Below are 27302 nucleotides of genomic sequence, written 5' to 3'. Positions count from 1 at the left end.
TCGCATTTGATTTCATGAAATTTTGAACATTACTCATTTAAAACAAGTTGCATATAAATTTAAGCTAACATCGGCCCCAAAATCGGAAAAAAAGAATTAAACTGTACCCTCCCCTTCCATGAGAAAAAGTCTACTAGTCCCAGTCCCAGGGGCAAATGATATTGTAAACAAGTAACGCCTGGTTGGAATGCCACGTTCTTTCCTCCGGATTTTATTTAGCCACCGTGCTTTATTTCTCCACTGCGCTCTATTTCTTTAATACCTTAAAATGCGATTAATTAGGCACTGCGCCCGATTATTAATTTTTTTAAGCGCAATATCTTTTATTGATTTTTCTTTGAGCTCGAAATCAAAAAAGAGTTCAACTTGGACTTCATCGCGGGATTTCTTGGAAAAGGAAGGTCAACAATGGTCCAAGGTGTCCTGCAAAAACACCAAAAAAGATCACATCATGAATCTAAGGGCCAAGAAATCAAACGACCAGCTCATGTCTTGCCTTCTAAAGGCTTTAAAGGAATCAAATGATGCCTTTCTGTGGAACGTTTTGGGAGAGTCGTATCAGAAATTACGAGGCAACATCAAAGCAGCCAACATATGCTTCAAGGAAGCTTCAAAGCAGGGTGGAAAATTGTCGAAATTTATACAGAAGTGGCATTTTATCGGACCATTTGTTATTGGCAAGGGAGAAGTAGATGGAGATCCTGTGGAAGAGTGGGGTGGGGTCAAGAATATTTCACAGTACAGATGGGATAAGAAATTTTTTTTGTACTCAGAGCTAGTGCCTGGAGGAGAGATTAGGTGGATGGAAATCAGTCAAAAAACAGCTACAGAACCAGTAGCTGTTGCACCACCTGTAAACTGGAATGATTTAGTGATGTCTTTACAATCAATGGGAATAACTGAATGGCAGGGATGGGTCCTAGGGGATTTTTTTGTCAATGAAGATGATGTCACGGTATTGGTGCAATGCCTTGGGGTGCATACTCTATATATTGATGATTCTGTCTTGACAGGAGATGTATATAGAAGAGATCAGTTTTGGTGAGCTAGCTAGTCTTTTACCATCACGAACTCCTTACTAACATAGCTCCTGATTCTTAAACATGATTTTCTTAGTCGGCTCAATAGGAAATGAACAGTGAACAGTCTTGAGAATAGGCATGTATACAAGTGTTGAGGTTTGATGGTACAAACAGTTTCTAAACACAGTGTTTACCACCAATCATTAAATTTAGCAAAATTCTCAGGGAAATTTTTCTAACTGGTTCTTTTAACTAATAAATTCTTCTTTTTCCTTGTTTCATTAAAACGTAATAGCAAATCTAGACGAGACAAGCTTAAAGTTATTTTAAAGCCCTATAAAAATGTGATATAAGCATGTCAGTTCAAATTTTATTCATCACATTAATTTTTACTCTGTGTGTGTTTTATTCTAGTATACCCAAAGCCAGGCAAACAGCTAGCTTTACTTTTTGAATAAATCTAGCCAAGATCCGATACTCTTCCACTGTTTTGCAGGTCATCTATTAAACTATCACGTGGAATTCACACTCTACATCTTCATCTAAGGACCAAAGGATCCATAGCATTCACCTATACTATTAAACTTCTAGAGACAAAACAAACTTTCCGAGTTTTGTCTCCTTCTTTTTCACCTGATCTTGTGGATGGAAAGCTCTTCTCAACATTTATCTCTATTCCCATTAACAATTTACATAGCTCTAATTGGCTAAGAGTGACCAAAGTTTCTACGGTCAAAGAATCTTCCTACAGTCTACAATTTTCTGTGAAGTTGACAGCTGAAGACAAAGCTTTTGCTATAGCTCCTGGGCAAGTGCGACCAATTAAAGTTGTTCTAGAATATAAAAATGGAAAGCAGCAAAGAGTGGATGATGACACTTGTTCTGATGTGAAACTTCTGTTAAAAGTTAGCACCAATAAAGGACCAGATCAAAAAATCACAATAAATCTTAGATGCCGCAAAGTAAGCCAATCATTTTTGTTTACATTTCTTGACCACGATGCTTCAGTTCAGCATGGTGCAGCCATTGTTCCCTTAACAAGTTGTCCTTCAGGAGTCTGTCCTTCTCTGCTGACACTGCATGGTACAAGTATGTGTAAAAAGAGAGAATTGAAATGTTTAAATCATTATGGGAGATCTATTTTAAAGAATTCATTGGTCTAATGTCTAATATACTGGACTCAGGGTCTGAAGGTCTGAGTAAATTTCAGTGGTGGATACAGTAATCTTGAAAGGGGGGTAGATTATCCAAACTACAATTCAGAGACACACAATTTTTTTTTTACAGCAATTGCTCAAATTCTATATATTTTACTCAATTAGGTGCCTGCACTCTTTTGAGCGCCTTTCCCCAAATAAGCTGTAATATCAAAAAAAAGAACCCTCACACCCCTCTTGAGTAAATACTGCCCCCCCCTCTGTCCTTTCTCAATTTCTTAAACAGTAAGTAGGGATACAAGGAAAACTTGTTTCTATTTTCAGTTAATTTACAACTTTTAAGCTTCAACTACAAGGGATTCAGGAAAATACTGTAAGCAAAGAAATAATACAAGTTGAATTATTTATTTACCTTTCTTTTGTAGCGGTGCCTCCTCAAAATCAGGCAGACAGCTACAAGCGCATGGAGAATGGGAAGTGGGTGTTTGGTGTTGACCATCTGTGGCTTGTGGCACCCACTAGACATGGGGCACATAACTGGGAAGGGCCTGGAGAGCTTACAGCTATGATGGCCCTTAGAAGCTTAGCCAAGCTCACCAAAGAAGCACCATGGATTGGACCTCAAGCTGATGAAAACCAAGTCGTGTTTGCAGGGCATTCCATGGGTGGACATGGAGCATGGTAAGAAATTGAACAGTTGTGAGTTATTTATAATGAGGAGATAAGATATGGAATTTTTAAATCATATCAAGGAGTTGTGGGTGGGAAGTGCCTGATAGCCCTAGTGTTACCATGCTGGACTGTGAAGGTGAAAGGGTTAGGTTTGAGCTTCCAGTGACTAAGGTCATTGCATTATGCTCTTACTTCTTTGGTGCCTGTGTGGAGGCGCGGTGGCCTCATGGTTGGTGCACTTGACTCCGGATTGAGTGGTCTGCGTTTGAGCCCCGGCCGGGGACATCCTGTTGTGTTCTTAGGCAAGACACTTCACTCTCACAGTACCTCCCTCCACCCAGGTGTATAAATGGGTACCGGCAAATTTAATGCTGGGGTGTAACCCTGTGATGGACTAGCATCCCATCCAGGGGGGAGTAGAAATACTCTTAGTCGCTTCATGCTGCAGAAACCAGAGTTAAGTGCTGGCCTGATGGGCCACTGGCCCGTAAACCGGTTTTTTTTTTTTTTTCGTTCGGTCCCTATCCCTCTGTCCACCCACAGGTACAGAAATAAACAAGGAATTTTTCAAGGGTAAACTTGACTAACTATGGGGGTTACCTGCTATGGATTGGCAGATCAACATAGGACAAGTAACAGAGTACTCCTAGAAGCTTTCTGTTAGTGGAACAAGGAAATGTAATAGAGTGGCCCTTAGCTGTTACTGGAATAAGGATGAACTGCAAGCTGTGGATATGAGCTACAAACTTTAACAAGGCCACTTGGTACACTTTTTTCCACTTTTCATTTTTTTGTTTTCATTAGGCAGCTTGGTACCCACTATCCAGACAATGCCCTGGCCTTAGTATCGGCAGCTGGATGGATCAAGAAAGAAGATTATGGTGACTCCAACTTGTTCTTTCGTCATGACATCAGCACGAGTCATACTTCTCCATCAGTGAAGAGTATACTAGAGGCTTGTACAGCAGAAAATGATGCCGACAAGCATGTATCAAATTTACATGTATGTTTCTAGTGTTAAACATCTCTCCCTCTAGGGGTCTGATGGTATAGGTCTGTTAGGCCTTAAAGTGCGTATGATGCGAATTTTTGTATCTCTTGTTTCTTGTAGTTGGATATCTAAAGAAAATGTTTCGAAGCCTTAAAAGTGCTGGAAAAATCTAAAAAGCATTTGTTTTGCTTTCAAAATACGCACAATTTGCCTTCAAATTTGTCCCGGTCATCATGTGGCCAAAAGTGTATGTGACGTCACATTGTGTACCCAGATTCTTCAAAGTCAATGGAACTTTCAGAAGAGTCAGACTCAAAGGAATCATTCAAATCACTGGACATCTTTGCCTTTCCATGCACTATCTATCTACTACGAAGTACTGCAGAATCCTCTCGGCAACAACAGACCTTTGCGGCAAAGGTACACAACTTGATGTGATGTCACAAATAACTTCGACGGCAATAAACTAAATCCCAGTCTCCGGGACAAATTTGAAGGCAAATTACGCGTATTTTTAAGGCAAAAAAAAAAATGCTTTTTACATTTTTCCAGCACTTTTAAAGCTTCAAAACATTTCCTGTAGATATCCAACTACAAGAATCAAGAGAAAAAAATTTTGTGTCATATTCACTTTAACTCTTTAACTCCCAAGATCTGATTATGAATTCTCCCCTCTAGCTGCTATGCATTTCCTTGTAAATTGGTTACAAGAATTTGATGTTCAATCAAGGTAACAACTTCTACCTGACAAGTTTGAGTATTCTCATTACCTGTTTGCTGGATCATGTAGGGATATTATAGGGAGAAGTTACATGTTAATCAATTCTGTTGAAGGGTTAACCCTCTAAACTCCTAGGAGTGATCAGCATTCAATTTCTCCCAACAGTAACACTGCTGAATCACTCATTCAGATCATGAGAATAAAGGAAATGATCACCGACCTAAAAAGCTTTGATTGTTGAACAAATTCTCCTTGCCATTACCAATTGAAAGGAAAAGTACAGAGAAGAGTATGGAGAATATGCACATTGATGTTAAGATGTCAGGGGTTAATCAATTTAACCATCTTACACCAGACTTTAAACACTCGTCACTTTGTCGCTGACATTATCCAAAAGTTCTGAACTTTGAAAGTCCGCTCCATGCACTTTTTTTCTTGTGCAGGATCAACATGGGCAATCCCAAGCATGCACCAGACTTTTAAACACACATGACTGCATCCCTGACATTATCCAAAAATTCTGAACTTTGAAAGTCCACTCCACACACTTTTTTTCTTGTGTGGGATCAACATGGGCAATCCCAAGCATGCACCAGACTTTTAAACACACGTGACTTCATCCCCAAACATTATCCAAAACTTCCGAACTTTGAAAGTCCGCTCCATGCACTTTTTTTCTTGTGCAGGATCAACATGGGCAATCCCAAGCATGCACCTGACTTTTAAACACACGTGACTTCATCCCTGACATTATCCAAAAATTACAAACTTTGAAAGTCCACTCCATACACTTTTTTTCTTGTGGGGGATCAATATGGGCAATCCAACTATCTAATAATGAGAGTACTGCGTGGTAACTTATAGTTTAATAGTCACATGTACACTAGGGTTTCATCCACAGTTTCAAAGTTGCAACCACATTGTAAAGCATAGTAAACAGTCCTATACGATAGACCTTCACAGTAGCTTTCATTTAAATGATCACAAACTAGGGTTTCATTCACAGACTTAACTCTTTACACCCTTACCAGTATGCCAGCTCTCTCTACTATTCTCTATGCATTTCCAAGAATGCTGATGAGGAGAATTTGTTTAACAACCCAAGAGCTTTTTTTTGTTGGTGATCATTTCCTTTATTGTCCTGACCTTAATGTGGGATTCAGGAGTTGTATGGTATAGAGAAATTAGATGCAAGCCACTTCATGCAGTATAGTAAAGGGCACCACGTAAAACTACTGCTATTGAATTACCGTACTTCAACCTGTAATTATTTGGCAAGAACTGTTTGTTTTAGGAGTACAGGAAAGGTGATATCCTAATTTTGATTTCCAGGGAGTGCCAGTTATGATACGAATTGGAGCAGCTGATAGGACAGTGCACCCTTACTTCACACGTCGCATGTTCCGTCTGTTGCGGGAGCAGAGGACCAATGTCACATACTCTGAGATAGTAGACAAAGAACACTGGTGGTGGGATACTTACAAGACAAATGATGGAGGCGTTGTAAATGATCCAATCATAAGGAAATTTGCTGTGGACCATGCAAAGAGTGCTGCCGTTGTCTATCCACTTGCAAGTTAGAAATTTTAGTTCAAGGTTTTTTTTATTTCTTTTTTACAATATCAGAGTAATGATATTAATCAAAGGGAAATAAATATTTGATGTTGTGAACTGGTTTTTTTGTGGATTTATTTATATATATATATTTTTTTTTTGATAGGGCCATATTATTGTGCTTGAGGTAGACTTCAAGTTATTTTAACTCAAATAAAAAAACATAACGCAGTTACTTTTAATTGACTCATGTAATTACTCTTACTATTTTGTTCATCCAGGTCACTGCGAGAAAGATAAAGAATGCAGTCCAGCTGATACAACAGAGAAATACAAATCCTCTTCTGACCAAATAACAGATAGAAACACTGCAGGAAATGGGAAGTTTCAGCTTACTGTTTATAACCCAGTTGCAAACACAGGTTAGGTGCTGAAGGATTGCTTTCAAAGGTGAAAAGTGTTGTTTAGATTCATAGCCAATGCTCTTTACCCTCCCTCTTTTCTCTAACAAGCTTTGTGTCTAGGGCTTCAAGCTTCAAAACACCCCCTCTTTATATATAGCCCACCCCCTTGTTAGAGCTTCAGATTTCTACTAGGCCCCTTTCTCAAATGATCTTCTTAATAAAACCCTACAAGTTTCCTATACATCTCCTCTAAAATAACCTCCTTAGCTGAGAGCTTCAAGCTTCTGATAAGTCTCCTCTATAATAAAGCTCTCACTCCAGAGTTCTGAATTTCTCTGTAGCTCCTCTCTATAATGACAGCCTTTGTCTAGAACCTCAAGTTTCCACCAAGTCCCCTCCTCTCCGATAAACCCTCCTCTCGGATAAGACTTCCTTTCTAGTAAATGGGAACCCCCCCCCCTCAATAAGCTCCCCCTCTGGAATCCCATAATGCCCCCAGGGGTGTACAATTGCATTTGCCTTTTATCTTCCCAACAATTTTCAATGAAGTTGCATTATCTGATTACAGGCTCTCTCTTCTTCTTCAAGGTTTGAGAGGTGTGCGTATCATGCAACAGATCATCCCTTTCCATAAAAGTTCAATTGATATTTTCTTCAGTTGGAATTCAGTTGTCATGATCACTGCAAATGTTGCAAGGATCTGTCTTAAAGAGCCTTCCATCTCTCCTGTATTGTGGCATCAAAGATCAGTTGAGGTTGATGGAACTGTGGTCAGTGGTCTGAAATATCAAGGTAAGGTGAATAAATTGATGCATTTGGAAAAAATTTGTGGTCCTGTGTGTAGTGAGATACAAGTAGAGTTGAAATCAAGAGAATAAAGGGGGTAAGTTCCTAAAGAAACCGAGGTGCTGCTGGTAATTTGGTTTTATTAACTAAGTTGAAATTGTAAATTGGCCAACGTAGAGTTGAAAAGTTGACATTTCGAGCTTTAGCCCCTCACCAGAGCGAATGGATGAATTGTGGGTTGTGTGTGTGTGTTTACTTGCAGAGAGAGGAGCTACGCTATTGGTGGGAACATGGTGATAACAAAAAAAACAATGAATAAGTAGAATGAAAAGCGTTCATTCATTGATACCTGTGGGATTAAGAGTGCCGATTTGAAAGATAAACTTTTGTTCAAGAGTTTTGCAGCTTTCCAAGCTATACCTAAACATAAGGAAAGACTGCATACTGCCATATGCTGCTTAGAATGATTAGATAGATTAACGTGTCTTGTGACTAGTTTTGATATGTCCTTGTCATTCCTTTCTATGCCCCAAAGGTGTTCTTGGAATTGGAATTGGTCACCACGGTTTCTTTAGAACTTACCCCCCTTTAAATCAAGAGGTCTGGGGTTCTATCTCTGACCAGATTATTGTGTAGTGTCCTGTGGCAATTCACTTTGCCCACGCAGTGCTTCTCACCACCAAGAAGCATATAAGTGTACCAGTGAACTGTTAGAGAGATGTGATCAAATTTAACGTGTCATCGTTCGACAGAAACTAATAAAAATTCATGGAGTGATGCAAAACAGTCTTGTACTTCACTCTCATAGAGCCTCTCATCCAGGAGCATACATGGGAAGGGTGAACTGTCAGGGGAGATGTGGTCAAATTTTTGTAATCTCGTCATGCTAAAGAACCTGGTGAAAATTTGTGAAGTGATGCAAGATAGTCTTGTATACAGACCTTTTTTGTTGTGATTGGAGCCGTTAGCTTTATTATATGTGAAGAGTTACAAATCTTGACTCTTTCTTTTCACCAATGTTTAATAAGCTTGTGTGACTGTTTTTTTTTTTTTTTTTCCTGTACTGCGAAGCTGGCCAAGAGTGTATCATTTCTCTGTGCAAATCTGATGTTCACTCATGGGAGCCTTGTCAAGATGCAGTGCTTGAGTCCAAACTCATGAGAGGCCCTGTCAATATGGGTCCTGCGAGGAGGGTTGCCGAGGGACCCTTTCTAATAGTTACAGGTGAGCACGTATTATTAATAAAAAACAATTTTGCAAAGCAGTGTTTAATTATATAGCATTGTATACTCATGAACAACTTCATCTGCTGGATAAAGATAACTGTAACATCCTCCTTTGATCCTGTTTTAGTTTGTGGTACACTATATTAAAAATTTTGATCGGCATTAAATTGCCAAATTTGCCCCAGGAAGGGGAGAAACTTCTGAATGAGGCTAGTGGGGATGTAGCGACTGGATCGACTGTAAGGGGGGTGCATTTCCAATAGAGTCACTTGAACACTGGGTCGCAGATTTTTGGGATTTTTGGGGTAAGAAAATTCTGGCAGCTAGGGATTTAAAAATGGGAAGATTCGCGGTTAAAAATTTGTTAAGTTTGCGCAATAGTGACTAAGATGGGGTGTATAATTGGCCATAGAATATGCTATTATTAGCTAGCGGTTCTGAGAGGCCATTGGCACATACCCAGCAAAAATTGACCAACCGGTGTGTATCCCTACCGGTTTACTAGGACCCTTTTGCATTACAACATAAACCTTTGATCTCATTGCCTTATGTAGGTCAGCGATATCGCGGTCGAAACCTCGCGATTAATACAATTGTCAGCCTCGCTCTACATCGTGGAGCAAACGGTCAAACGTTCTTTTATGCATATAACGACAATGAACAGTATCTGCTTCTTTTACAGCAATTATTACTCTATTGTTGCTGTTAATTTATAGAATTGATTCCAACCAATGAAGTAACAAATTAATTATATGTGGAAATGACAGAGAAGCAAACTTACGTTAATTTTCCATAGAAAGTTTTCGCTGTAAATAAATTATGTGACACTTTCTCGTCGAAGTTCATATTTGAGGTACTTTCTGTAAACCTGTTTTCTTGCCAAGATCTTTATGGATCTTGTATTTTTCTTGCCAAGATCTTTATGGATCTTCCATTCTCTTGCCAAGATCTTTATGGATCTTCCATTCTCTTGCCAAGATCTTCAAGGATCTTTCATTTTCTTACCAAGATCTTTGAGGATCTCCTATTCCCATGCCAAAATCTTCAAGGATTGTATATTTTCTTGCCAAGATCTTTGAGGATCTTTCATTTTCTTGCCAAGATCTTTAAGGATCTTTCATTTTCTTGCCCAGATCTTGAAGGATCTTTTATTTTCTTGCCAAGATCTTTTAAGGATCTTTGAAATGCTTGACAAGATCTTTTTAAGACCTTTGAAGATTCAGACGAGATCCCTAAAGGTCCCCCAAAGATTTTCACCAGGAATGGCCTAATATCCTACGCAAATGTACTCTGGTTCCTCTCTATTTTTTCCACTTATTAAGCTATAATTACAACTGTTCAAAGGAATGGGTACCTTTTTCGCTCTTCTTTTTATGCTTATGCAAAGGAGTTTCGGCATGAACGGCTACGAGAAACCATTCAAAAATTTAGTATCCTTTTGCTTTTTTATTTGTGCTAATGAATAGGGGTCTCAACATGTATATGCTTGAACATCAAATTTACAACAACCACAACAAAAGGACCAAAAAATGTTATCACTAGGGACCAGAGAAAAGTGACCTCTTTACCGAGCACACGAATTCCGGAGGTGCATGTATCCTTGAAGAAAGCTTTGAAATCTTCTTTGTCTTGGCGTGTGTCGAAGATTTTCCTATTGGCGTCTTGGTCGCCATAATCACTGTCTTGCACGACTTCCACAACCTCCTCGAGACAGCTCTTGAGAGCAGACATCTTGTAGAGTGGGAACGCGTATAAGACCACGTTTTGCGTGATGTCAAGAACAGCGGTGATGACAATCTCACTTGTCTTTATCTTATACTGCTCGATCACCATCTTGCGTTGAGGAAGTATTGAGGAAGGCATTCCATTTCCGGAACTTCCTGTTCCCGGGAAGGATTGATTACCCTGGTTAATGAGTACAAAAACGTAAGGGAATGAGTGTTTGCCGGTCAATCTGTGAGGAATGGCTTTTACTACGTCTCCTGTTAGGCCCATGGTTTGTTGACTGGTCGTTGTAGAGCTTGCGGTTATGAACGAATACGTCGTGTGGTTATTGGTTATGACAGTTTCGACTTTCTCCACGATGGAGAAAATCTCCAAGGATGTTGCCAACAAAAGCATAGCGATGTACAGAGCCAAGAAAACTTGGAGCGCTTTTTCTGTGTTCCTTATGAGATTTCTAACTCTTTTAGCTTGCTTCCTAGCTTGGTGTTCGCTAGGGTAATGGCGATCTTCAAGCTCTCCTTTAAACTTGTTTACTTCGCAGTTGAGAAAGAACAGTAGGTACAGGAACGCGTAGAACACTGGTAGAGCGAGTGCACGATGTGCGATGAAGAACATTCCATCAAAACCAACTTGAAGGTGCGGAAAAGTCTCATTTTTAATCGCGAGCTTTCCATGTCTGATCTTTGGCTCGACCGGTATGACTTCAGGAATTACCATTTGTGCAATGTGCAATCCAAGTGGTGCGACAAAAAGAAATAGAACGGACGAAACGACAAACGGAAGGATGGAACTGGACGAGGCTCTTTGTTTGATATTTTCTTTAGTAATGGTCAGCCCCTTCAGGAGTTCTTCGAAGTTTCCCAACAGAAAAAATATCAAACCTGTGTGATGATTTACGATCCAGCAAAACCCATAAGCCATATTCTTGATGTCTGTTAGCGGACAGAGCCAGTCGACTTCTTGCAAAGTTCGCAACCCCATAAAACCCATGGAGTACACGAAGAAAGCCCACATAAATGCAACCATCATGGCTTGCCATGCAGCATATAGGAAACGACAAACTTTAGTCGCTGATGCTGAAAACTTAAGTTTAGCTTCAAGATAAAAGCGCACTGGGTCAAACCACTGGCCAGTAAAGACGAAATACCAAACAACGAGAGGATGCAGCAGCCTATAAATGCTTCCATCTTGTGTGACTTCTGCTTCTTCATATCCTAGATTTTCTCTTCCAAGGAGGTTGGCCATTGTTAGCGTTCTTTTAGCCGTTTCGTTTTCGGCAGTGGACACAAGTAGTTCTGCTTTATTCAGTAACTTGCGTTCTTTTGTTTAGCACAGTTTGTTTGAGGGAAAAACCCCTCATTCCGCTCTCGAAACGTAATTTGTCATGATCATTAAAAATGATTCATTTTCTTAGAAAATGAAACTCAGTGAACCCTATATAAGGTTCCATCGTGAAGACAATGCGCAATGCGAATGGACATGCATAGTCAGTAGGTGTTTCTGGAAGGAAAGCTGGCAAATATCAAAGATGAAACAACAATGCCGTTGTTTATTTTGAGTTCCTTAACCGTGCACAATCTTTGTTTATTGCTCATCTAGCGAGACTGAATAAATTAACGAGAGGGTTCGCTTTGTCATTTAGCAAACCGATTGGAGAACAGTTGAGCGTTGTCCACGGCAAAATTGAATTTTGCTGTAAAAGTTTTGTGAATCAACGATGATAATCGCCAGTCAAGTATTTTGATTTGTGTGATACGTTCTGTAAAATTGTTGTAGTTACTTGTGACGTAGTATGTTTAATTTATTGAGCGTGAAAGTCACAGGATAGTCACGAGATAAGCTAATTTCCCCTTACAATATCACCCCTCAGGGGCGTAGCCAGGAGTTTTCAAAGGGGGGGGGGGGTCACAGAGGCTACTCACCACTTACACCGCTGCTCTCCCGCGTGTATCGGCGGGCTCAGTCGTATTCTCGCAGCATGAAGGCCCATATTAACGAAATACAAGAGCCGTTGACGAAAATACTTTACAAAAGAAACAAATTTTAAAAAAGTGGGCTTTTCAACAATGGCTTTTACGGCCAAGATATTGTCATGGCGTTTTCGCCACCTGAATATTGTAGGTTGTTTGCTCTAAAGAAGGCCTACCAAGGGGGGGTCACGGGCACCCCAGGACCCCCCCCTGGCTGTGCCCTTGGCCTTGAATCACACATGAAGGTCAGTAGAATAAAGGAAATGATCAACTAAAGTAAGTGTTGATTCTTAACCCTTCGTCGATTTCACTTGCTTTTATTTTAAAAAGAAAAAAAAATGAGAAATAAACCGAAATTAAAAAAAATAACAAAAATAATTCCTATAAATTTGAATATTTTTAGTGGTAGTTCTCGGCCACCATACAGTACTTCAATGGCTAGGAAGTCAAATGAAACTGTGCCCTAATATTTTGCTATTTTTTGAAAGCAGATACACAATTTGCGGCATTTATAATTGTTTTCCCTTTGGGATTGTGAAGATTACAGGTTTTCAATACAAAACTTACGATTTACTTCCTTTTATTTTCAACTTAATTTTGGGAAGGAACGTTGCTTAGCAGCGCGATCAGCTTTCCTAGCCCATTCTCCTGTGGGATGTCACGAAATTCTCCTCAAAAAAGGGTCACGAGAGGTTGAAGTGCTGCGTGACATCCTATGGAATGGTGTTTGCGTTCTTATTTGCGCTAATGCAACGTGACAAGCTTTCTCCATGATCGCCTATGGTCTTATATTCTACACAATTGTTCTCTTGGTTCATTACATTTACCAGAGTTTGATCAGATGGGAAAAGTAGTGAACCCAACTCTTTCGTTTTCTTATATTTGCACTAATGCCAAGGAGTTTCAATGTGGATATGTTTGAACATCAGATTTACAACAACCACAGCAAAAGGACCAAAAAATGTTATAACCAGGGTCCACAAAAAGTTGACTTCTTTGCCGAGCACACGAATTCCGGAGGTACATGTATCCTTGAAGAATACCTCGAAATCTTTTTTGTCTTGGCGTGTGTCGAAGATTTTCCTGTTGGCGTCTTGGTCGCCATAATCGCTGTCTTGCACGACCTCCACAACCTCCTCGAGACAGCTCTTGAGAACAGACATATTGTAGAGTGGGAACGCATATAAGACCACGTTTTGTGTGATGTCAAGAACAGCGGTGATAACAATCTCTATGGTCTTCATCCTATACTGATCGATCACGATCTTGGTATGAGGAAGTGACGCGGAGATTGTTCCGCCTCCGGGACCCCCTATTCCCTGGGAGGATTGATTGCCCCGGTCAATGAGCACGAAAATGTACGGGAAGGAGTGTTTGCCGGTCAACCTGTGAGGGATAGCTTTAATAGTGGTTCCACTTAGACCCATCGTGTTCAGACTTGTCGTTGCAGTGCTTGCAGGGAAGAAGTGCTCGACGGTATTGTTTACGGTTATGACAGTTTCGACTTTCTCCACGATGGAGAAAATATCTAGGACTGTCGTCAACAGGAGCATGGTGATGTACAGGACCAAGAAGTATTGGAACGCTTTCTCTGTATCTCTGATGAGATTTCTCATCCTTATGGCACGGTTCCTAGCTAGGTCTTCGCGACGGTAATGGCGATCTTCTAGCTCTTCTTTAAACTTGTTTACTTCGCATTTGAGAAAGAACAGCAGATACAGGAGTGCGTAGAACACTGGTAGAGCGAGTGCACGATGCATTGAGTAGAACATTCCATCCAAAACCACTTGAAGGCGCGAAAATGTTTCATTTTTAACTGAGATCTTTCCATCTTTGATCTTTGGCTCCACGGGGACGACTTCAGGAATCACCATTTGTGAAACGTGTAATCCGAGTGGTAGGACAAAAAGAAACAGGACGGACGCAACAACAAAAGGAAGGATGGACTTGGACGAGGCTCTTTGCTTGATATTTTCTTTGGTAATGGTCAGCCTCTTAAGGATTTCCTCGAAGTTTCCCACAAGGAAAAATATCAGACCCGTGTGATGATTCACGATCCAGCAAAACCCATAAGCCATGTTCTTGATGTCTGTTAGCAGACACAGGAAGTCGACTTCTTTCAAGGTTCTCAACCCCTTTATAAAACCCATGGAGTACAAGAAGAAAGCCCACATAAATACAACCAACGTGGCTTGCCATGCAGCATATAGGTAACGACAAACTTTAGTCACTGACGGTGTCCACTTCAGTTTAGATTCAAGATAAAAGCGCAGTGGGTCGAACCACTGCCCAGCTAACACGAAATACCCAATAACGAGAGGATGCAGCAGCGTATAAATCCTACCATCTTGTTCGGCTTCTGTTGTTTGGGCTACATCACGCCGAGTGAGGTTGAAATCGTGTCCTTCAGCTTCGTTTTCATGAGCATCCCCCTCATTGTGGATGAGTTTTTCTTCATCCCCCATTAGTGGCGTTTTTTCTCGCTGCCTTTCGCTTGAAAATACAGATCTGCTGTCTCAAAGCTCTTTTGTTTCGCATCGTACTTTGAAGGGTAATCCCCTTGTTTAACTCTCGAAAGGTAATTGGTCGATTTAAGATGACTCGTTTTCTCAGAAATTGAAAGACAGAGAACCCAAAAATATTTTAGCGGAAATACGCCTATGTTTGAAATGTGAACATTTCGATTGACTCCACTGCGCCGCACCGAAGTTTGAATTTTGCCTAAGAGTTTCAAGAGGCAACAATGTTGCTAAAGTTTCTCTAATTTATGTGACATGTTTTGTCAAAAAGTTGTATTTGCATAATGATATGAATTTACGAGCGAGTCACAGGAACAGCTGGATCAACATCTCTTTGTTTTGATCTCAACGGGGTCATGAACTGGCTGTAATTGAAAATAAAATGCAGTTTCATTCAATTTGAATCAAGGAACGTATTTGCGCAAAGAAAAGTATGATAGAACAGTGTACCTTAGTATTTCTCGCATTTCTACAAATGCCCTTGCCCTGTAAGGCTAATTCACAACAAATAATCATTACGGTGGCCAATTTACCATTTCAACTTTGTTGATATATCCAAATTAATTCACAACAAATCGGGCGATGTTTGACACTAGGAAAAACATTTGAGTCTTAGAAATGTAAACTTAGCGAACTGTCAAACAGTGGAAGAAAAAAAAGACGAATGACGTACGAAATTCGTAGAAGTAAAGAGAGGACATTTGAACTTAACTGAGTTTTATCTTTTCCTCTGAAAATTTACTTTGATCTGTCGGACGTTATGTGACAAATTCTGGGAAAGTGATGAAAAATTTGCGGTTTGTGTTTATTTTCAACGACGTGGCCTTATTTGGTCATTCTTTCAACCATGCTCTCAGTGCGTGACATGTTGCGTGACATGTTGACGCGAGCAGTGTTGTCTGTACTTTTATTAACAACGGCAAATTGGCTTGTCAGATTGCGACAGAACTAGCATAAACCATTATTGGTCCTTTTATGTTTGATATTTATTCTGTGATGTTATTGTACCACAGAAAACCGTTTTTTTTTTTCTGTTTGAAAGTGCCAGTAGTTGATTTCACGCCATAAGCACAACTGTTAGGGGGTGTCACGAAAACTGAGACCCCGAAAACTGAGACCTCAGACCTCAGACCTCAGACCCCGAAAACTCAGACCTCAGACCTCAGACCTCAGACCCCGGTGGAAAATTCTAACGAATGGAGTCAGGTGGCTCTCCTAAAATCTGTTCAAAGAACCGCCGGTATTTTTCAGTCGATTTTTTGTTTGTTGTTGTTGTTGATGGTTTTTTTTTTTTTTTTTTGGCGAAGTTCAGTATTGCTCTCTTCTTTAACAAAGGTACAGTTTTCTCATCTCACTCACGGAAACAACGCTCACCTTGCTAAAACGACTTTTTCTAGTATGCATGTCAAGTCTATATGCATGTCATGCATTCTCAAGTCTACATGTTTGTACTGGGTATAGAAAGAACGAAATATACAGCTCTCGGTTTTTAAACCGGGGCATAAACTACGTGTTACTTGAAGGACGTGACACGTGACGCTTCTCCAACGCATCCCTCGTATGCTACCATCCCGGATGCAAACACGCCACGTGACACGCAACACGTCACAAGTGTTACTTACGCTCTAAGACTTTAACACGTTCAGACCTCAATGATGATTCATACTCTGCACTCAATTATTTAGTCAATGCCTTAAAATCTGTAGCGTCCTATTCTTCAGGTACCTCGTTTGTGGAGAAGCACATTACCACAACCCTGAGGCAGTTTGCAGTGTATATAGCAAACCTCTTCTTTTTAACATCCGATGCGTGGGCGCCAGTCGTTTCCGATGCTGACTTAAACAATGAAGTCGCTGACCAGTATAACTTGATTCTCGTTGGCAGTCCTCTGGAAAATTCTTGGGTTAAACAATTTCACGAGAGAGTTCCCTTGAAGTACGAGAGCAACACGCTGAGTTTGGGTAAGTATTACGGAAAGTCTCTTGACAAATCGAACTTAGAAACTGCATCGTCTCAGACGCGTTTTAGATGAACTGTTACTAGCAGCCCACGATACCATAGTAACAACTGGCAAAGCCCCTTTCATTTGATGGGATGCTAGTCCAACGAAGAGTAAACCTTCCCCTCTCTCAGTTCGCCATATCCATTTACGCTCCTGGGTGGAGAGGGTAAAATGACTTTCCCAAGATGTCGAACTCAGACCCGTCGATCCAGATTTGAACCTGATTATCACCAGACCACCGTGTCTCCCACGAATTCTGTCCTCTTTGCGCGGTGCTTTTCATATCTTTGATGAAGTAGAAATGGAACCTCCCTGGGAAGATAGTTGACACTTATGTTTTAGACATCTTTTGCCCGACAGGTCGTTGTACATACTCCTCTCCCCAGACCGGCGCAGTCTTCCTGGCACCACACGCTGGCTCTCGCCTGGCATTAATTATATCCGGGAACTCGATTGATGGTATTCGAGACGCTGTGAGCCTGGCCAAGCCCACTATTCCACCGATGACAAGATCCCCGTTTTCAAATATGGTTCCTGACTACGTCATTACCGGTCCGATGTTCCCTGCTCGTGGGCCCGGTGGCTACCTTTGCTCTGGGTTTTGGAATAACCGCTGGCGGTATGGGAGAGAGATTTCGTCGTGTGTTTGTTGATCTGAGAAAGAGGCCGACGAGACATGCGCCTTTCACGCTTAATTCAGATGTAGGATAAAGCCGCAGATTACCATATCCTGCTTAGAATGATTACGGAGATTAGAGTGTCTAACGACCAAACCAGTCGCAAGACAATTCAATCTCTCAAATCATTCTAAATTTCCCTCTCAAAGCGGCAATTTTTATCCCCACTTTATCAACGAACGCTTTTCATTCAAATAATTTATTTTAGTTACCATGTTCCCACCAATATCGTAGGTCTATTTTTTCGCATATAAACACACTCATAACCCACCATCGCTCTGGCAAAGGGCTAACGCTCGGAGCGTCGCCTTAGAAACTCTTTACGGTGGGCAATTCACATTATCAACTCAGTTGATAAAGCCAATTAGAATTGTTTGCACTTGGCCTCATTTTGAAAGTGAGGCCATTTCAATTTAGGACCCATGTCATGCCAGATGAAAGCGAGCACTCTAACCATTGTGTAATCAGATATTTAAAAAAAATGCGCTTTGCATTTTGTAATTGAGAGGTGATTTTTCTTGCTTGATGTTCCTAAATTTTCTATCTGTTCTTTAAAATCTCAAGGTGTCACAGGATCGCCAATCTCTCAGTGGCCATTCGCCTCTTTAGTGTCAAAATGTATCCGTTGCCCTACGGTAATAGTTTGGAAGAAACAGAATGGAGTACTGGTAGTTCAAAAAAATAAATTTGTAGTGGAAATTTTGTGTTTTTCTTTATCCTTATGCACTCATTACTCTCAGCCTAGTCCCTTGGCGTTCCTTCTCGCCCTGTTTCCTGCTTGAAATGTGGGAAGGGGTAATGGGTTTCTTTTTGACGTCATAGCTAACAGTGGGCCCAAACCCAGTACCTTACCTTACTATGTTATTGTAGTAGGAGAGAAATCATGCAAATATTGCTGTGTACGTGCTGCATTATTGAAAACCAATCATAGGCTACCTGTCTTTCTGGTAAACGGCATTTCTCAGTTGGTCTCTTGCCCGTTCCATGTTGCTAGCATAAAGCTTCATTAACCAAGTGATAATTATGACAACCTCGTTCCCAGGGCCTTTTCTTTAGTTGGGGGTGCAATTGGGGGTTGGGCGGGAAAAGGCCCTGGGAACGAGGTTGATAATTATGAATGATCATCACTTTATATTTGATGAATAGATTCTGACTCCCTATCAGAGAATAACAATGACAACATAATATGGCCGAACGAGAAACAGGAAGAGTCATGCAAAGGTATTTTGCACATCTGTTTTTCACGTGATAAGTTTGCCATTATTAGCCAATCACATTTTCTTTCATTTCCTCATCACTTCCTGTAACAATATGTGAATGTTCGTAGTTCTTGATTAAATATATAATATTTGAATATTTTATACTGGTGGTCATGATTTCAAGGTGAGCCAGTTTTGATCATAACAAGTCCAACGCATCATTTTAGGGAGATTAATCAAGAATACATTCCAGGATAAAATTCCTGAAAAATTTGCCTTGTGGACGCCGAAAAAAGATTGCTATTTGACGTCAAACTGCATTGTCCAAATGTGTGAAAGTTTTTGTCAGTTGGATGGGGGAATGACGTATATTTGCATTTTTCCTTTAAAGTGAGTGGCACCTCCTGGACTAGTAGTTATCAAGAATCAAGCGAATTTAACGCGTTTATATTTGTTCCCACATACCCACAGAGATATTTTGCTTCTCTTGTTTAATTTTAGGTCAAGGTGATGTATTTTTATTCACATTTTGTATATAGATTGATTTTCACACCAAAGATGGACACTGATTTCAATCTCTTGCTCAAAAATTTTGAAGAAAGTTTCCTTTTGTTTTTTTTGTTTGTTTGTTTTAAGCTTACTTGTTAAACTAGCCATTTTTTTGGTTATTGGCGGTTCTATCTAAAATACATATATATTTTCAAGAAAATCAGCGAGCGACAAAAATATTCCAAGGTTAGTTCTGGATATGAGAGAAAAAACTACGGTCATTGCTTTTTCAACTGATGCCCTCCTTTCCAAACTAACCGCTCGGGGGCATTAATTTCTTTAAGGGAGAGACCTAGAATAACAACACACATTATCCCAAAATTAATACCGCTTAAATTTTTTGTTTACTTAATGTCATCAGTTTATCTTCATGAGCAGTGAGTTTGATTTAGAAGAAAGTATTACAGTCGCATTGGAAATTTGTTTAGTTAAATGAATTATCGTGTACCTTAAATCTAAAAACCCACTTTTGCGCTATTTCATCGAGGTTTTGCCGACATGATTATATTCTGAGCATTCACGTCAATTCATTATGTACATGACTCTTACTTTGGATTAATTAGTGATGGAAACAAGGATCTTGAATTCTCTCTCAATCTGATTGTCTCAGTTTAGAGTATTACGCGCCGTTTATCCTTGAAAAAATAAAACCTTCACCTCAGCGAAGGGCGAAGTCAGGTCAAACCAAAGTACACCTGAGGATTCAAAATTTGCACGCTACGATTTCGCCATCAGTCAGATAGTCAACCCGCTGACCCACTTGTACTGAGCACTGGTAGGTTGGCTTTGGTAGATTCTGCTGGCATAATTTTAGGCATTATTCAGCAAAATGAGCATTATTTTGAGCTTTTATTTCAGTTTAGCACTGCTGGCATAACCCGAGCTTTTATACGTCGAAAGCAAAAAAGAAAACTATCATAGCTCTAGAATAATTCAGTTTGTATTTTATTTTTGTATTGTTTTTGGAAAATATTGAGGTCTGTGCTAAAGCCCATGGTCAAATATGGTCCGGCAGGCGTCAGAGGTCACCCTGTGCATAAGACTGAGACTCAGGCCACCACGCTTATGGCTCGGCGGCTCGGCCCCTCAGGCCTCAGATCAAAGATGGCGAGTGTGAAGCCACTGATGATCTTTATTTTCCTTAAAATCAGTGTGAAATGTAAGTAGCATAATTTCGGTGACAGAGAGCATAATTTTCAGAAAGTAGCATAATTTTGGCATAATTTCTAAAGATATGAGCATTGCTAAAAGCGTAATATGCTTTTTTTTCGAGCACAATCTACCAAAGCCTACTCGTAGGCGAGCGAGACCATCTACTAGCCTTGTCCAAGGATATCTAATCATCTGTGAGCATTTGATGTGGGAGCGTGCACACGTAAGAGCATGTACGAGACACGCGTGTTTCGAGGTTGGCACTAGCTGGCAGAAAAGTAGTTCTGAATGATCTGACTGATCTCAGTATATCTTGTTGAGGAAGGAGGGTGTGTACCTCCTTTTGGCCGATTTAAATTTGATTTTTGTTTAAGAATTCATTAATTTATTAATGATGTATTCAGTTATATGTTTAATTTCTTTTTTCGGTTAGGTTACGGTTTTTTTTTTTTTTCTAGTTCATCATGGCAAGTTGGTGGCAAACGTCAGCTTATGACAATGGATATGGGAGCTAGAGGGGACCTGTTTTCAAAAAAAACGGCTAAAGAGGTCAGCGGCGCGAACAATAAAGTAAGTTCGACAAAAACACTTGATGCATGTCAGTATATGTATGTTACTGGCAGAGTGGGAAATTGTCACGTGCCTGATAAAATTGGTAAATCCATTTGACATGCGCAAAATTTGCCTTTGTGTTACGACGGTTCTTGTCTGTCGTGGGAGATTTGAAGGGATAAAGTCATTGAAATCGCCGTTGCAGGCCAATGGCGCATTGCAGGTACGTATGAATTTTCAGAATTCCGAGCACAAAGTTTTGTAATTTATATCGTTTGTAGTCTTCACACTTGTCAGAATGCTGCACAAACTGGATCATGTAGGCAACACCTCCTGTCAGAAAGTGAAGAAATCGACCAGTATCGTTCAAACATCAGACGCTCAATTCAGACCGCCTGCGGTGTAAGTATGGTCTATTTCTAATCGTTCCATGAACCTCTGCACTTGTAAGATAAACAGGATCTTTACATATTCCCGAGTTATAGACGTAAAACCACGACCAAAGTAACCACAACAGCCAATCAGAAGAAAAGATAATATTACAAGGAGTCAATACGAAATCAAAGTAAAAACAAGCCAACTGTGTTAAGCGCGGGGAAAACGCAGGTGACCAAGTCGTGATTGGGTCTAGTTTTTCCGATTTGACTGAAGAAACGAATGGCGCGAATTTTGTGAACCAATCAAAGTCCACATTGTAAATAGCAAAACTAATACAATCTAGGCTAGATTACTTTCGACACTATTGAAAATTGCAATGTCGTCAATAAAGATTACGCCCGTCATACTCAAAATTAACTGAAAAGAGCACTTTTTGCGCTTTGTTGTCCACTCTCATTTGCCATACCATAACTAACGCTAACTAACAATACGCTTGCCGTGAACTTCTTGTTTCACCGTTACTAAGTTGAGAACTGCACGACACGTTTAATTACTTTAATTGATCGACATTTTAAGAGACTTCGTTTGCCTATTTCATGATTAAAACAATATATATGCGGTACGTATTTTCGCCCATATATGGCCGTGATCGACGTGCTCATATTGCAACGTGATGTGTGTGCTTTTATTCGAATGAGGGAGGAGCAGTGGGTGAGAGTTAATCGTCAAATAAAGGGAATAAACCGTAATAAAGAGGCGTGGTACAGCGTTTCCACGTTTTCGAAAACTAATCACATACAGTATGTTTAAGCTGCATTACGATTGTGACTTCGAAAAGCAATTCGTGGGGTTGGTTTTCTGCATTGCACAGGACGAGTTGCGATTGATGAGCTTGCTGACTGATTAACTGATTGATTGATTTGTTAACTGACAAATCCTCGTCCAATCTCTCCACGTGCTGCGAGCTACCCAACAGTCACGTGGTCTTCACCACCCGTGGTAGATGACAGAACGAGGTAATTGAAAAATCATGGCTGGGGAGGCTGGGGAGAGAGAATTGATTCCTGCTTTTCTGTTGTTTAGCCGTGTTTATTTATTACCAAGTTTAACTGTGTCACTAGGTAACTCATTAAGGTCGGCACACACGAGGGGACTAGTCCCTGCGACTAGTCCGTGCGACTAGCTCCGGCGACAAGTCTTTGAAGGGTTTACACGAGGGGACCGGTAGCAGGGACTAGTCCCTTAAGGCGTTCACACGAGGGCACTCAATTGCACAAGAACATGGGGAAATTAAGAGGCAAAAGATATTCCTTAGTCTGGGGCGTTACACGAAAACAATGAAAATTTGGTAACTTTTTATTATGGCACTATTAAACATCAACGCAAATGAACTACACTTATTCAGTCGGATTATTCATGCTTTTTCGTGTTCCGTTTTTGTTAATTTTTTTTTTATTATTTTTAACAGACACAGAGTCAAATAGGGTAAAAAATTCCATCAAAACGGCTCCAAGACATCTGTATATGTTTACAAAACTAGAAATAGTTTTTTATTCTTCAGTTGTAGAAATCTAGAATTCAGGGAAAATTCATAGAAACTGCAATGTTTACAAATACCGGAAGTCACGGATCATACTGACCCGTGATTGGCTTATTTACCGTTTAGTCGCAGCGATTGGTCGCACAAACAGTTCACTCGAAGGGACAAACATATGTTTCATGCGACAAGTCGCTGCGACTGGTCGCACGAATTCAAACCGGTTTGAATTCGTGCGACCAGTCGCAGGGACTTGTCGCATGAAACAAATGTTTGTCCCTTCGTGTGAACTGTTTGTGCGACCAGTCCCTGCGACTTAACGGTAAATAAGCCAATCACGGGTCAGTATGATCCGTGACTTCCTGTATTTGTAAACATTGCAGTTTCTATGAATTTTCCCTGACTTCCAGATTTCTACAACTGAAGAATAAAAAACTATTTCTAGTTTTGTAAACATATACAGATATCTTGGAGCCGTTTTGATGGAATTTTTTACCCTATTTGACTCTGTGTCTGTTAAAAATAAAATAAAATAAAAAAAACAAAAACGGAACACGTAAAAGCATGAATGATCCGACTGAATAAGTGTAGTTCGTTTGCGTTGATGTTTAATAGTGCTACAATGAAAAGCTACCAAATTTTAATTGTTTTCGTGTAACGCCCCAGACTAAGAAACATCATTTGCCTCTTAATTTTCCGATGTTCTTGCGCAATTGAGTGCCCTCGTGTGAACGCCTTAAGGGACTAGTCCCTGCTACCGGTCCCCTCGTGTAAACCCTTCAAAGACTTGTCGCCGGGACTAGTCGCACTGACTAGTCGCAGGGACTAGTCCCCTCGTGTGTGCCGACCTTTAGGGTTAATTACGTCACCTTCGTTAAATAAAGAATATTGTATTGTATTGTATTCAGCAAAACAGAGTCCATAGATCTTGTTCAACTTTTATTTCCAAGGCGGAGCGCATCTGAGTTTGAAAGACCATCCAGGATTTATCGTAAGTATCGACCTTGTAACGCTAAATTCTCCCAAACAGGTGCTCTGATTTTCTTACAAATTCTTTTTATGAAGTTGGAGCTCGATCAGGATAACACTGTCTGAAAAAATTTCTCTGTTCCCATCACCTGTCACATGCTTATCACCTCTGACTGTTTTTTTTTTTTCTTGCGCTTTTCCATTGGCGGGTTCAATAAAAAGTTTAGCCATTCAACATCTCAGTTACTAAGAGTGCAACCGCTGACTTAATTAATCGTCACTTCTTGAAGGGGAAGATTTTGAGGAAGTGTTTAACCTGAGGAGACGTTCACATCTGCTGTTCGATGAACTGGAACGTGTTTGGGCCGACTAGCGGCCGAATGAACGAATTGCGAACCGGTATCGATTAGGTCGCGTGGCTCAGTAGCACATGGTGTGGTTTAAGTGTATAGTTTCGTGTAGGGGACCGTAAATGCTATGCTTGTTGCAGTTTTGTTTTTTCCCTACTGTTGATTGCACAGAAAATGTAAGTATCAGGTTTATAATTTCCTTCTACCCCGATCAGTTGTTAATTCAAGTTTTCTTTCGTTCAGTTTCTACTTAGGCGTAGATAATTCAAGACAACACAAAACATCACAAATGTTGGAAATGTTTGTACTTGGAGCTTGTCGAACCCGAGGTTGTCAACAAGCATGAGATGATCGTAATTAAAGCGTTTATATTATTCTACAACTACGCGTCAGAAAATCTCTCTGCAAATTGTCCCCAACAGAACGAGAGCGACAGGGGAATGCGCCATTGAGACGACAAGTAGAGAGGTAACTCTACCCGGAAGTAATTTTTCTATTGCTAATTTTTTTTCAATTTTTCAATTTTCTAATCTTCCAATTTTCCCATCTATGAGTTCTTCTCTATTTAGTGTCACGCAACATTGTTATCTACCAGATTGTCTTCCTTTCCTACACCCTCGTTTTTGAAAAAAATTGGAAGAAAAACCAACAGCTAAAATTTCTACAGAACAGTTCTTCTTGATCATGGGTCACGTGTCACATAGCTTACAATTTACTGCAAAAGGCGTGTGTGATGGTGTGACTTGTAACGGAGGAATCACGAAAGTAGAGTTACTTGTCAATAAGAGTCACGCATCAAGGAGCGCTAAGAAAGAGAGCTATGCTGCGTAACGAGCAAAATAACGGCCTATGGGAAACAACTCTGATAAATAACTCTGATTTTATGTTTTCCAGATTCATTAAAGGCTAAAAACGTCTAATCCTATGGATATTGTTCTAAATCTGTCGTAGATTGCGCGATCATGAAGGGCGAGTAATTTCTCTGGTGAATGAAATCGAGAGTCTGAGGAGGGAAAATGAAACCTTGGCTCAGGAAATTCGTGTCATAGAAGAATCACGTGCTGCACGTGCTGCACGTGCTGCTCAAATTGGATCAAGATGTAAGTTAGTCAACATAGCGGTCAAATGTCAGGCATGAGCGAGGGGTTCAAACCTTACTCAAGTACAGTTATCTTGGTAATTTACCATTCTGTTTTGAGCTTGACCAAAAAAATTATACGTTTCTTAAACACCAAGACGTACTCAGTGGCTTGTGTGGTAACTTGTAACTCTTTTGTAACAATTTGGTCCTGACAGCCTTAAAGCGCACCACGTAGTCGTTACAAAGTTCGCGCATGCACAGACCTTTGACCACTGTATTATGTAAGTCAGGCCCGCATAAGATGGTCAATACGCATACACCGAGTACTAGAGACAAAAGCAGATGATTTGTCCTATTAGAAGTTGTGAAATGCAAATGTATTTGGCGCGCTTGAAGGTTTTGGATCTCATATGAATACCTAAAGTGGTTCGCACTCCGTGATTTGTTAAGAAAACTTCTACCTGGACTCGAGTTAGAAGCACGTGTATGCATGCGTGCCAAACAATGCCAATGAGGAGGGAGGGGTGGGGAGTATCCAATCTGAGTTGTCACAATTGGTCCATTTCAAGATTATTCCACAAGAGATTGTGAGCTAAATTGTTTTTCATGTTTTCGTGTTGTCTTGATTTGCTCTGAAGAAGGGCCAACCCCTGTATTCAGTATAACCGTTATAACTTTTAATCAGCGATTGTATTTTTCAGCACATAATTTAACTGCGATTTATCTTTCCACGCAGGTAACAAGTAGCCACGTAATTGTGCTGTGCATGGATTCATGGAACTCTTGGAGAAATCAAAGTCGATAATCAAACAGGAAAAGATTCATTCCAAGACGATGGGTATCAATGTGTTGCCCGGCTGTTAACATCCGAACGTAAATTTTCCATACTAGACATCATATTAATGCATAAGGCTAGTGGGGTGAATTAGATACAGTATTTTCATAGACCAGTTGAATCAATCACTAGCTTTTCTTCACAACACAGTCTATTTGCGCTTATCGTCAATTGCACAATTGAGAAGGAGACCTTTGATTTGTTTTGACGCACTTGAGTAGTTAAGGACGCTTGTTTGTACTGTAGCCAATGAGTAGCCAGTTTTTTATATTTTTTATTCAATGCACGAGGACCTAAAACAAAATACTGGCTCCTCATTGGCTACAGTACAGTACAAACAAGCTTCCTTAAGTACTCAATTGTTTGAAATAAGTGTCTTTTCTTATCTCAGATTTCCTTTCCTTTCTGCCTTTCCTTATTTCGATTCCTCCTTCCATAACACTGCCTAGTCTAACATTGGTATTCAGGATCTCCACACTGTGCTCTTTACATTTCCTATGATATTAGCATGGAGAATTTGTTTCACAACCAGAAGTTTCTTTAATCGTATCAGTGATCATTTTCGTTATTCTCATTACCTGTACGCTTGATTGTGGGTGATGATATAGGGAGAAATTAGAAGTCAGTCACTCGTTAAGGGTTAAAGGTTGACGCGTACAAAGCCCATAAACGACAGGTGTTTTTTTATTGCTAATTTGAAGATAAGATAAGATAAGACCTTTATTTAAACACGATAATAATTAAAGCTAACAGCTTGAGGGGTCGTGTATTTAGTTCATACATTATTAAAATGAGAAGAAGACTAGCTAAGTAAGTAAAAAGCTAACACTAACATCTTAATCAAAAGTAGAGAAAGTCATCATGTTATGGCAGCAGCTGAAGCTGAAGAAATATTAAATTTTAAATCTCTAAAATAAGGCTTTGTTTTCAAATTTCGAAACAGCTCATTTGGGTTTTTGTGCAAGATATTACGTTCATTTAAGCCAATAGTGTTCCAAAAGATTGCACCTCTATAGGCAAGGGAATCTTTCATAAACCTAGTATTAAATCTTGGACTGAACTGTGAGTGAATCGTCTCCTCTCGAGTAATAGCCATTAGAACGTTTGATGAAAAATACGACTCTAGCTGTTAATAACATTCCTTATGTGCTCAACAGCAACAGAAACGGCCAGTTTTACACGAAACTGTTACGGGAGGTGAAGCAAATTCAATTGTAATTAGCTAAATCAATTTTTTTTCAGCCTCAACAAAACTTCATCAGACATGTTACGTG

General features: G+C 40.0%; 3 protein-coding genes and 1 long non-coding RNA gene across 15 annotated transcripts; 2 read left to right on the top strand and 2 right to left on the bottom strand.

Annotated features, from left to right (window-relative positions):
- The first annotated feature begins 162 nt into the window (after positions 1 to 162).
- LOC111325567 (uncharacterized) lies at positions 163 to 18125 on the top strand. 3 transcript variants are annotated; one of them, XM_088744693.1, is made up of 10 exons: positions 163 to 1041; positions 1519 to 2111; positions 2605 to 2860; positions 3656 to 3854; positions 5896 to 6139; positions 6399 to 6539; positions 7110 to 7313; positions 8379 to 8531; positions 16469 to 16708; positions 17136 to 17345. In XM_088744693.1, the coding sequence occupies exons 1-10, from the start codon at positions 269 to 271 to the stop codon at positions 17204 to 17206; spliced, it is 2874 nt and encodes a 957-aa protein (XP_088600819.1). In that variant the 5' UTR covers positions 163 to 268; the 3' UTR covers positions 17207 to 17345. The 3 variants fall into 3 exon arrangements, with proteins under 3 accessions (XP_088600819.1, XP_088600818.1, XP_022785131.2); XM_088744692.1 differs by having other exon boundaries at positions 164 to 1041; positions 1519 to 2105; positions 17110 to 18125; XM_022929396.2 differs by having other exon boundaries at positions 165 to 1041; positions 17110 to 18125.
- LOC148717127 (uncharacterized) lies at positions 9122 to 11813 on the bottom strand. The gene has a single exon (XM_088744695.1). It carries the CDS (start codon positions 11501 to 11503, stop codon positions 9989 to 9991), a length of 1515 nt encoding a protein of 504 aa, XP_088600821.1. The 5' UTR covers positions 11504 to 11813; the 3' UTR covers positions 9122 to 9988.
- LOC148717126 (uncharacterized) lies at positions 12530 to 14882 on the bottom strand. Its single transcript, XM_088744694.1, has one exon. The coding sequence runs from the start codon at positions 14691 to 14693 to the stop codon at positions 13116 to 13118; it is 1578 nt and encodes a 525-aa protein (XP_088600820.1). The 5' UTR covers positions 14694 to 14882; the 3' UTR covers positions 12530 to 13115.
- A 2045-nt stretch (positions 18126 to 20170) lies between the features above and the next one.
- Positions 20171 to 27092, top strand: LOC111325588 (uncharacterized). Of its 10 annotated transcripts, XR_015995436.1 has the most exons (8): positions 20196 to 20333; positions 20785 to 20896; positions 21160 to 21280; positions 22128 to 22272; positions 23744 to 23784; positions 24356 to 24580; positions 25064 to 25212; positions 25930 to 27092. It is a non-coding gene; the product is annotated as an uncharacterized LOC111325588 (long non-coding RNA). The 10 variants fall into 10 exon arrangements; XR_015995430.1 differs by lacking the exon at positions 22128 to 22272 and having other exon boundaries at positions 20171 to 20333; positions 23702 to 23784; XR_015995438.1 differs by lacking the exon at positions 22128 to 22272.
- The last annotated feature ends 210 nt before the right edge of the window (positions 27093 to 27302 follow it).

This window comes from Stylophora pistillata, chromosome 14, assembly GCF_964205215.1.
Source record: "Stylophora pistillata chromosome 14, jaStyPist1.2, whole genome shotgun sequence".
NCBI lineage: Eukaryota > Metazoa > Cnidaria > Anthozoa > Scleractinia > Pocilloporidae > Stylophora > Stylophora pistillata.
This window is presented reverse-complemented; position numbering and strand designations above follow the sequence as displayed.